Source organism: Pteronotus mesoamericanus, unplaced genomic scaffold (assembly GCF_021234165.1).
Source record: "Pteronotus mesoamericanus isolate MK-2021 breed Mesoamerican mustached bat unplaced genomic scaffold, CSHL_Meso_final contig_75, whole genome shotgun sequence".
Lineage (NCBI taxonomy): Eukaryota > Metazoa > Chordata > Mammalia > Chiroptera > Mormoopidae > Pteronotus > Pteronotus mesoamericanus.
In genome coordinates, this window is record NW_026555249.1 from 10916093 (window position 1) to 10928101 (window position 12009).

General features: G+C 40.6%; 1 protein-coding gene across 1 annotated transcript; it reads left to right on the plus strand.

Moving 5' to 3' along the window:
• Window positions 1–515: 515 nt before the first annotated feature.
• FBXO4 (F-box protein 4) lies at window positions 516–11759 on the plus strand. The gene is made up of 7 exons (XM_054583979.1): window positions 516–705; window positions 1883–2118; window positions 4620–4840; window positions 7394–7469; window positions 7583–7758; window positions 10893–11068; window positions 11547–11759. The coding sequence occupies exons 1-7, from the start codon at window positions 517–519 to the stop codon at window positions 11634–11636; spliced, it is 1164 nt and encodes a 387-aa protein (XP_054439954.1). The 5' UTR covers window position 516; the 3' UTR covers window positions 11637–11759.
• Window positions 11760–12009: the final 250 nt, after the last annotated feature.

The following is a 12009-nucleotide window of genomic DNA, read 5'->3' on the forward strand; positions in this document are numbered from 1 at the left end:
TTACGTTTATTTCTGGTATCTTTTGGTCTCAGCTCACAAGTCAGATATTTAACGAAATGTTAGTCATTAAATATTATATATACCCTATTTAAAAACATTACTCTAAGCCATGGTAAATCCATGTGATTGAGTAGTACGTGGCTGTAAAAAGCAAAGAGGAAAATTTATATTTAGGACGGCCTTAGTGAAAACCAAGGTGGAGACGGTGTATGGATGTTTATTTAATAGGGCAAAGTGGAAACAACATCCTGGGTCAAATAAGGAGGTTATAAAGGAGTAAGAGATGTTATGGCCACGGGGGAGGTCACCACGGCCGAGGCTAAGACCTGAAGAGCCGAGGCAGTGACTGCCGTCCAGAGCTTTCAAAGCGGCCGGGAACCAGGACAACGCGGCCACCGTCTCCGTCCCCTTCCCGACTCCGTCGCTGGTCCGACCCGGGACGGGGCCGAGGGGCGGGGCGCCTGGGAAGGCGGGGCGTCGGCGTGACCTTCCGCACGTCGCTAGGGCGCCGCGATCATGGCTGGAAGCGAGCCCCGGAGCGGAGGTGGCTCCCCTCAGGCGCACTACAGCGACTGGGGCCGCTGGGAGGCGGCCATCCTCAGCGGCTGGAGGAACTTCTGGCAGTCGGTGGGCAAGGAGCGCGCGGCGCCGAGCGCCTCCCGCGAGGAGGTGGAGGAGGAGCCCAGCCCCCTGACGCGGCTGCCGGTGAGCGTCGCCGCCGGCCGTGGAGACCGGAGGGGTCGCGCAGGGAGGGTCGCCACTCCCGGGAGCCTGGGCACCTCTCCAGGCCCGGGGGGTCTTGCCCGGTCCTCGCGGCTGCTGCGGCAGTATGGCTCCCTGGGAACAACAGCAGACCAGGAACGCCCTGGCGTTGATCCGTGTGCCCCGCCGCCGGGCCGCAGGTCGCAGCGAGACTCACCTTTGGGGAACGCCCTGGTCGCTGCCCTTCAGGTCGCGCTCAGGTTTTCTACCCCAGGCGGGTCTTGGGACCAGGGCACCCAGAGCGTCCGGTCAAGGAGAGAAGGAGGCCGTTGCAGCCTTTCTGGCCAGCTTAGGAAAGCACCCAGCGCCGGGGTCCTCAGCACCTTCATCCCAGGCTGGGTGTCTCGAACTGCGGGGGACCCCCAAACACACCCTTCCCGAGGGGACCGCGGCGGTGGTCCCAGCCACACAGGCCGCGAGAACCGTGCGCGGCGCTTAGCGATAAACTTGTCAGGGAGATGGGACAGTGGGGAGAGGAGAAATTCTTAGAAATTATTAAAATTGTGCATCTCACCTGGACCGCGGACACTGCCCGCCGGCCGTCAGCAGGTGAGACCCGCGCGCGGAGCGCCCCCGAGGCCGCCCCCCCTTGCGGTAATTCCGCAGGTTTTGTAGGGGACGCCGGGGACAGATTTACTTTTTGATTGCTCGTAATGGTAAAAGCAGAAGTTTTCTGGATAAAGTTCATTTTGAATTTTGAAGAGTAAATTAATTTCTTAAGTAATTTACTCAAATGATGTGGGAAAATAACCATGCAAAGAAGTTAAAGGAACTGGTGGTTTTGCCTGAAAGAGACTAGGACAGTGATTGGTGTTTCCGGAATGTTTCTGCGTGTCAAAAATTAAGTGTTCAGGTAGGGTTCCCTCCTGGTGGCAGGAAAGTGCCTGCAGATGACAGACTCCACTTGGGGTAGGGACCGTGAGGTCGGCCGCCGGTTGCCGAATTCAATCATCCTTCCTCCATTTTGTACTGTATCGTGGGAGGTGTAATTAAGACACCGTTCAGTTGACCTTTGGTTTCCTGGTTTAATAATGTTTCCTCTAATTTATTATCCGAAGACAGTTTTCCAAAATAAATCCCTCCCTCCTTGTACCTACTTGCTGCTTTCCTCTGTTTTCAGATTGACGTCCAGCTGTATATTTTGTCATTTCTTTCGCCTCATGACCTGTGTCAGCTGGGAAGTACAAGTCATTACTGGAATGAAACCGTTCGCGATCCAATTCTGTGGAGGTATTTTCTGTTGCGGGATCTCCCTTCTTGGTCTTCTGTGGACTGGAAGTCTCTTCCAGATCTGGAAATCCTGAAAAAGCCTGTATCTGAGGTCAGCGACGGAGCATTTTTTGACTACATGGCAGTGTGAGTATCTACGTGTATGAATTAAAGAGAAGACACTAAGTTTGACTGTATACAAGTCCTGCTGCTAGATTTTGGGTTAAAGTGTCCTTTTCTGAAAATGGGGGTTAGGCGAAATGACTTCCTTCATTTTGTTATTTCCCTATATTTGAATAAATATACACAGTTCACATGGTAAGAAATGAAACGCTTCTTAAATTTTGTATTATCTTTAGAATACTTGTCATTTTGTTCAATGGCAAATACTTTCCGTAGCCAGAAAACGAGTGGCGAGAGGTCGGAGCGCAGTTCTCAAGGTTCTGGGAAATAAGGTTTTCCTGCCGCCCCGAAGCATTGGTATTGCCAGACATGATGTAGGTGAGAGAACTGCCCTTCGCGAGCAACTGGATCTGTGAGCGTTGCTTTCTGCCTGTTCACTGATTTAACCCTCACCCAATAAGAAAGTATTATCCTTGTGTTGCGGAGGTGGAATCGAGGTTCAGAGTGGTTATGGATTGGCCCCAGGTCATACAGCCCGCAAGGGACTGTTAGATTGGAGCCCCATCGTGCTACCTTAAAAGTAGATAATGTCGTTGGATCTGGATGTAACCTGCTTTACTGAGAGCCCCAACTTTAAGGTGTCATAAATAAAATTAAAAGAATATTCAGTCCTGACCCGGTGGATCAGTTGGTTGGAACATTGTCAATACACCAAAAGGTTGTGGGTTCAATTCCCAGTCAGGGCACATACTTACATTATGGGTTTGATCCTGGTTGGGGGCATATGGGAGGCAACTAGTTGATGGTTTTTCTCTTACACTAATGTTTCTCTGTCCGCTTCCCTCCCTCTCTAAAATCAATAAATTTATCCTTGAGTGAGGATTAAAAAATATATATATGTGCTTTAGTTAAGAATTGTTTCTGCTGTGCTATATTTAGTAGCTACATACAGGATTTCCCCCCCATATTTTATTTAAGTTATTTAGAATCTTATTCCAGTCCAGATGCTGTTACCTTATCTTGTGAGACTGCTTGATTAAAGCACACATCATAGTCCTGGCTGGATGGCTCAGTTGGTTGGAGGGTCATCCTGTGCACCAAAAGGTGGTGGGTTCAGTTCCCAGTCAGGGTACATATCTAGGTTTAGGTTCGATCCCTGGTCAGGGCTCTTACAGGAGGCATCAAATTGATGTTTCTCTTTCCCTTCCTTTCTCTCTCAAATCAATAAACATAGGCTCAAGTGAGATTTAAAAAGTTACTAAAATGCACATGATACATTGTTACATATAATTTCAACCAGTGCTTCTGTACTCTCACTTGCTGGGCATTACCTTTACATTGTCCTACAGCAAACCATAGCATCAAATGTATCTGATGCTGTGACACCAAATTTTCCCCAGGAGTAGTGATAATCATAATAACTACCTTTCGTGATCAAATAAAATTATTTCTGAGCCTTACAACCCTGGGTCAATTGTTGTTGCTCAGATAACGCAGTTGGAAAAACTGAAGTTCAGACTATAAATAGCTTATATAACTAATTAAAGTGGAGAAGGCTGTCCAGATCAACCTAGTTTCAAAGTTGATTATTTTCCTTCTTGAATTACAGGTTCCTACATAGAAATGATTATCTTGTTAGGTTAGTAATTGTCTTAACCACCTTGATTTAGTTAAAGGGCTGTAGGTTTTATTTTGATTTGGGTAACTTTGTTTTAATTTTCGATAACATATAAAATTGCTACTTTAGAAATTTCAAGCTATTGCTAGAAACTGAGTTGTCTCGTTTACCTGATTCTTAGTTTGCTAGGTTGTCTGTAAGGAATATTTGAGTATCCCTATATATTTAACATTCATTGAACTGTTGTTGCATTTGAAGCTGTTAATAAGAGTACCTAAGAAACCCAGTTGCATATTTTTTTAACCTATAGGAATGTTTATGCTAACTGTCCATGTAGTTTATCTTCAGTGTCGTATTTCTCAGTCTTTCCACTATGGACATTTTGGACCAGGTGTTTTGGAACTGTCCTTTGTGTTGTAGGATGTTTTGAGGCACCCCAGTCCTCCACCCACTAGATGCCAGTAGCACCAGTCCACTACCCCTGCTGTGAAGACAAACATGTCTCCAGACATTGCCATGTGCTCCCTGGAGAGTGGGGCTGAGGAGTATAATCTCCCCAGTTGAGAATCACTGCTCTATGTCGCAAATTCTAGCCATTGAAACAAGTGTTAGACCAAATGTTCCATGAGAGAATGTGAGTCAAGGTTAGAGAGTAAGTAACCACTTCCCAGGGAGGACTTTCTCAGTTTCTGGACCACTAGTACTCCCATAGTCCCTCATGCGTTTCCTGTCATGGCGTTTGGCATACGTACTATAATTGCGTCTGTCCTCTACTGCCCTGCATGAGAACTGGAAGTATATAGTTATTGTATCCCTTGCAGCTAGCAAATTACCAATATATTATACATTGTTGAACGAATGACTAGTTTTTCTATGTTAATTTTCTGATTGTGACAATTTTATACAGCTATAAAATGTGCTGTCCATGTACAAGAAGATCCTCAAAATCTAGCCGTCCTATGTATGGAGCAGTGACCTCGTTTTTACACTCACTGATCATTCAGAATGAACCACGATTTGCAATGTTTGGACCAGGTTTGGAAGAACTGAATACATCTTTGGTGTTGAGCTTGATGTCTTCTGAGGAACTTTGCCCAACAGCTGGTTTGCCTCAGAGGCAAATTGATGGTAATTTTCATATTAATCTACAGTATATAATAATTTAACACTTTGAGTTTGACACTTAAGGTAAATAGAAAGAAATTTATTTTTTAATCAATTCTTTGATGTAATGAAATATAGTAATTTGGTTAATGGGAGCCCCCCAGGTGCCTGTGGATTGAAAGAATTAATGTACTTTTTATAAGATGTAAGCTACCTCTTATTTTCTCAGGTTTGTGTAATACAGAATATAAGATTATGTGAAAGTAAATTATGTTGCCCAGTTGTTGTATTTGTACAATAATTACCATATTTTAAAAGAATATTGGCCCTGGCTGGGTAGCTCAGTTGGTTGGAGCACTGCCCCAATACACTCTAGGGTTGTGGGTTTGATCCCTAGTCAGGGCACATGCAAGGTTCAACCAATGAATGCATAAATAAGCGGAACAACTAATCGTTTCTCTCTCTCTCTCTCCCCCCCTTCCCTTCTCTCTCTAATCAATTTAAGAAAAAAAGAATATTAACAGCAAAAACCATTTAGCATCTACTATGTGCAAAGTACTTTCACATACTGTGTATTGAAATTTCATAAAAACTTAATTATCACCTTCCCCTTCTTTCTATGAAAAACTATCCAACAACCACAAAGTTAGGTGGTAAGCAGGATATATAATAAATATAAGAGTATAATCTAGCTTTACGAATTCCTTTATTGAGAGCACCTAAAAGATGCTAGAGATGCAGAGATTTAAACCTAACAATATCAAAAACCTTTGTCCTGAAGATATTTTGTGTAGGTGATGAGGGCAGAGACAAGTGTAGACGTGATTTGAATATGATGTAGTTAGTTTCTGGATAGAAAGTTAAGGGTCCAACAGGAGGTCTCACATGAGCCATTAAGATGAGTAGGAGTAGGCAGTCGAATAGAGACAGGGTAAACATATTCTAAGCAATGAGAACTATGTCTCTAAAAGCACGAAGCTCTGGGTGTGCATGGCACATTTGTAGTAGCTCTGTGTAAACACTGGGGCTAAGTGAGAAGACACTTGTGTGCCATGCCTAACAGTTGGATGCTGCTGAAGGATTTCAGGCAGAGGAGTGAGATGGTCAAGATTGCGTTTAGAGAGATTACTGGCTCCTAAGTGGAAAATTGATTAGGAGTTGCTATAAAGACACAAGAACCCTTTAAGAAACCACTGTAATACTGTGTTAAAACTGAAGGATATAGGAATTGACTGAATATGTAGAGATGGATGCCTCCTATAAGCAATCCACTTGAACAGAAGCTCCATTAGGGCAGGAATCTTGTCAGCTTTATTTTTAGCTGGATCTGACATGCCAGGCACATAGTAGGCACTCATTATATATTTGATGTATGAATCAACGGATGACTTTATGGATAACTTTATGCATCCACATGTCAAGAGCAAATTCTGGGCTAGAAATCAAGATTTGGGAATCATATGGAGTCCATGTGGACTCAGAAGTCTCTGAGGATGGAGAGGAAGATTGTGAACCAGGTGCTGAAATCTTCAGTGAATGTTTGGAGGAAGGGATTATCAAAAGGAAATTTATAAATGACAAAGTCAAGGAAAGAGAGATGGTACTACAGCTGCATGCTGTGTGTGTCTCAAAGAGTTGGAGTTTTTCAAGAGGTTTGGTGAGTAATGGTTAAGACACGGCACTGAGTAGTAAAGAGAGGACTGACCGCACCTCTTTACCCTGAGATGTGAGAGAATAAGCAACCTTGTTACATGAAAGTCCACTGCAAGAGAAGCAGCAAGGCTGGTTTCAGGTGAAGCCACAAGGTGGAAGGAACACTTCAAGAAGCTTGGGGCTATGGGTAAATTTGCTGATTATGAAGTGGCAATTTGATTCTCCAGACAGCTGCTGGCGTGATTGTTTGAGAAGCCAGTCTCATTATGCCTCAGACCTTGCAAGATTAGGGAAGAATGGAGGGATGGGTCATTGGCAAGGTGGTGCAGAACAACATGGAGATCATATTGGGCTGAGATTAGATGTGCTGAGAGGGTACTCCTGTAAGTTAAACTGATGAAAAGAAAGATCATGGTGGACTTTGTCTAAAAGACAAAGATTCTAAATCAAGTTTAATTCCAAATATCGGTATCTGCTATATTTTTTCAATTTTCTAAGTAGCCATTAGTGGCTCCTCATGAATTTAAAAATAGCTTTTTGGTGGGTGGGGAAGCCATTTCATTGAATGTGTACATGGACTGTAAGAAAAATGAGAAACATAAAAATGTGAAAATCAATCTTAGTCTTTAAATAATAGTACCTGTTACGATGTAGCTGCTACTGATATGATAAAGTTAATGAAGATAGTGAGGGTGATATGAAAAGGAATGTTATAAGCCTAGCAGTTCTTTGTTCTTTATATTTTTATTACTATGAGAATGAAATTGCAAGCAGCATCTTATTTTCAACACAAACATTTCATTTTAATTCAAAGCTATGTGTAACATACCATAGAATTTTTTCAGTTCTGGGTAGTTTTTACAGTCTGATCGTTTTCTGTCTTTATTAATGACTTTTTTTGATAACTATAGTTTTCTTCTTTAGGTATTGGATCAGGAGTCAGTTTTCAGTTGAGCAACCAACATAAGTTCAACATCCTGATATTATATTCAACTACCAGGTAAGGCTCCCTACTTGGTGATTTACATGAGACATAACGACTGGAATATTGTAGGGAGATGCCACCTGTTTAGTGTCTGTTTATGTTTTATGTTTACATTTTTTCTCATACAGAAAGGAAAGAGATAGAGCAAGAGAAGAGCATACAAGTGCAGTTAACAAGATGTTCAGTCTGCAGAATGAAGGGGATGATCAACAAGGAAGCCGATACAGTGTAATTCCACAAATTCAGAAGGTGTGTGAAGTTGTTGATGGGTTCATCTATGTTGCAAATGCTGAAGCTCAGAAAAGTAAGCATTATATTATTTTCTTCTTAAAGTCACTTGCTCTGCAGAACAAATAAAAAATATTTTTTAGGCTTTACTGGACTTAAGAATATGATGTTTAATTTAATCAATGTGATTCTGTTACCATTAGTTAATAGTGGGTTCTCAAACCTTGACGTGCATTAAGATCACCTGGGGAGCTTGTTCAACACCCCTGCCTGATTCCTGCCCTGGTCGATTTTGGTTCATAGATTTGGATTGTATCTTGGGCACCACAATCCACGTTTCTAACTTGGTTTTTCAAACAAGTGCATACAGAATTTTGATGCATACCAAAAGGTAATGCCAGAACTATATGATATTATTTTGTTGTATACTTCTGCACTTTTTGTTATTGCTATTTTGTCTGCTTCTGTCCCTATTGAAATAATTTGTGTAGATAACTGAAAATATTTACCTTTGTTTTAATTACCTCGATAGAGAGATGTGTGGAGTGAATATTTAATTAAGTAGGTTAGTTAAGAACACTCTCCATATGTTCTGAATAATTGCCACTCGCAGTGATATGTAAGCATGAAATCAGAACCTTTTTGGGCCACAGCCAGTGTTGTAATTTCCCCCCAAATCACTGTAAACAAGCTAGGACATAAATATTTGATATATTGTTCTCACTCAAAACAAGGTAGCAGCAGCCCATTGTTGAGAGAATTTAAAGTTTATGGTGCACTAAAGCCAGCTATAACTAGAAAGACAAACCCTGCTTACGTACTGACTAGTTGGACCTGACCTGGAGTGTTAATAGCCTGACAGAAAAAGCATGCCCGTTGCCAGGAGTACATCCTCTTTATCTCGGTCTGTACTGTTTGACATGAAACATCTCACATTAAATTAAAAGTTTATAAAACACACACAAAAAAATCAAAATGAAATGACCCGTTGTCAAAAGATAAAGCTATCAATGGAGCCAGACCCAGAGATTGCCTGGACATTGGCAGTGTAGAAAGGGGCATTAGAAGAGCTATGATTAATATGTTAAAGGATTTAGTAGAAAAGGTGAATAATTTGTGTTAACAGATAAGGATTTTCAGCAGACAGAAGGTAGCTGTGAAAGAGTAAAATCGGAATGCTAAACATGAAAAATAGGATAACAGGTGAATAGTTTTTCCAGTGGATTTACCAGCAAGGGAAACCTACAGCGAACTGAAGATAACTAAGTTGTAATTATCCAATTTAAAGCATAAAGAGGAAAAAGAGTAGGAGTGGGGAACAGAGCATTTAAGAGCTGGGGATATCTATCAAGTGATCTGACTCGGGAAGAGATAACTTTTTCTTAAAAGGCCAGATATTAAGTGTCTTAGGCATATGAACCATATGATGATCTCAGTTACTCATCTCGACTGTTAGAGTGCAAAAGTAGCCATAGACAATTTGTAAATTAATGCGCATGGCTATTTTCCAAAAAAGTTTTATTTATAGACAGATCCGCTGGTCTGACTTATGTGTATAATTGGGTCTGAAAATATGAAGGGAATAAGAACAGAGAAAAAGAAAATTTTGAACAGATAGTGTCCTAAATTATTCAAAATTACTGAACGATAACAAGCCACAGATCCAAGATGCTCAGAGGACTCCAAATCTGATAAATAAAAAAAATACATCTAGGTGTGTCATAGCCTAATCAATGCAAGCCAAAGGTAAACAGAGTATCTGAAAGGCAGCCAGAGCAAAAAGAAAGCTACCTATAGAGGGTCAAAGGTAAGGACCAGGACTGCCGGAAGGAATTGCTGTAAGCTAGAAGGCAGTGAAGGGAAACCTGTACAGTGTTGCAAAGGAGCAAAGACATTATATCCAGCAAAGAAATCTTTTAAAAGTGAAGGCAAAATCAAGACTTTTTCAAACAAACAGAACCTGAGAACATTCATTATCAACAGATGAACACAAAAAATATTAAAGGAATCTCTTTAAGCAGGAGAATATATCTGATGGAAAATTGTATCTACATAAGAAATCAAGAACCCTGGGATGAAAACAATAAAACTATATGTAAATATTTTTTCTAATTTTAATTTCCTTGTAATTATGTAAAGGAAAACAGTAACTATGTATTGTGGGTATATGCTGTTTTTAAGTCAAATATATGATAACAGTATAACAGCATGAAGGGAGGAAATGGAAATATACTAGTATATTATTGCACATGTGAAATTGTGTACTATTTAAAGGTAGACTGTTAGAAGCTAAAAATACACATTGTAAATCATATACATTGTAAATCTTTGAGCAGCCTCTAAGAAATGTCTAGCAGAGGTATGTATAATTAACTATTAAATAAGCCAGTAGTGAATATAAAATAGAGGCCTTAGAGGGAAATGTGCGTTTTAGCTCACTCAAGTTATTTGCTGAATTCAGTTCCATATGGTAGAACTGAGGTCTGGCTTCCTTGCTGGACGTCAGCTGCAGGCTGCTCTCGGCTCTTGGAGGCCTTCTTCCTTCTTTGTTGTGACTCAGTCTGTCTTCAAATCCAGCAATGGAGAATCTTTCACCAGGAAGAACCTCATCCCTTTTAAGGGCTTACCTGATTAAGTCAGCTAACTGAAGATAATATCCCTAATAGGAAAGTACAGCCTAATGATGATAGTGATACCGCATTATATTTGCAGGTTCTTCCCACACTCAAGGGGGAAGGGATTATACAAGGATGTGAGTCATTGGGGATCACTAGAATTCTGCCTCCCACAAAATGTCAGTGACTTATTAGTTCCAGTTAAAGGAAAAAATTGTCAGTTTGTGTAAAAAAGCTATATCCGACTATATATTGAAATTTTTGAAATTAAGGACTTTGAAAGAGAAGGTAGTGCTAGCCACAGAATTTTTGAGAGGAAAATATCTATATCAAAGTATTTTTTTTAACTATAGAGACATCTGAATGATACGATGATTCCCCCCTTCCTGCCTGATTTCACCTAAATACCTGTCCTTGCAAGGCTACTTAATGTAATTTTATGACATATTAATAAATGAACAAAGCAAATAGAGATGGTTTGTTATGTTTGGATTCTGGTAATTTTTCAATTTCCTTGTTTTGTTAGTTTTTAATTTTATTATTTTAGCAATCATTGCAAGTAATGCAAATTAAGAGGTTTGACTACATTCCTTAGGACATGAATGGCAAGATGAATATTCTCGTATTATGGCAATGACAGATCCAGCCTTTGGATCTTCAGGAAGACCAATGCTGGTTTTAGCTTGTATTTCTCAAGCAAATGTAAAAAGAATGCCCTGTTTTTATTTGGCACACGAGCTCCGTCTGAATCATCTAAACCACCCTTGGATGGTAAGGTCCTCTCTTCCCTGGCGAGAAATACCTTATTTTATTTTTCACTGTTTTTATTTGATTTTATCCTTTCCTACCCATTGTCTTTAATGAATCAGAACAGTATTCTAAAGTCACTTTTAAGACGGGGGTTGGAGGCGGGGAGAGAGAGAGAGAAAGAAACAGAAACATTGACTTGGTTGCCTTCTTGCACAGGCCCTGACGAGGGATTGAACTAGTAACCTGAGTATGTGCCCTGACCAGGAATTGAACCCGGAATCTTTTGGTCTATGAGATGATGCTCCAACCACCTGAGCCACACCAGATCATGTCTTCTTATCTAAGCTCTCTAGAAGACAGAACTTGAGCGACTCATCCAAAGTTTACTGGGATTTTTTTTTTTTTGGTCCCCTTTTGTGTGTGTATGTGTTTCCTAGGAAAATGTCCCTCATAATCATAAGATTTCTTACTGATAATGTTCTCTCTTATCTGCTTATAGGTCCAGGATACAGAAGCTGAAACTCTAACGGGTTTTTTGAATGGCATTCAGTGGATTCTTGAAGAAGTTGAATCTAAGCATGCACGATGACCCTTGTTTTAGACCTTGGGAACTGAAACCGTTTGACACTAAGGTCATGATGTCATATTTCCTCAGCCAGCTCATTTTGTCCTGCCTTTTTGCAGGTAGGCTTTATATTGTAGCTGCTGTATTTTTAATACAATTTTTGCTTTTTACCTTAAATCAACTACAAGAAAAAGTTTCAGTGCAAGCATTTTTAGCCCCAGAATGAATATTTTAAGATTTTTTCCGATAATTTTTTATTTTCTGTCTTTTAAAAAATATTAAATTCTGGAAAAAACAGGTTTGTTGCCTAACTCATTCCTTGTGGTTTCTGTTCTTTTCAGTTTAAAGATTGCTTAGTGGGAAATTGCAAATTTGCTAAGCTTTCTATAGGTTCTTT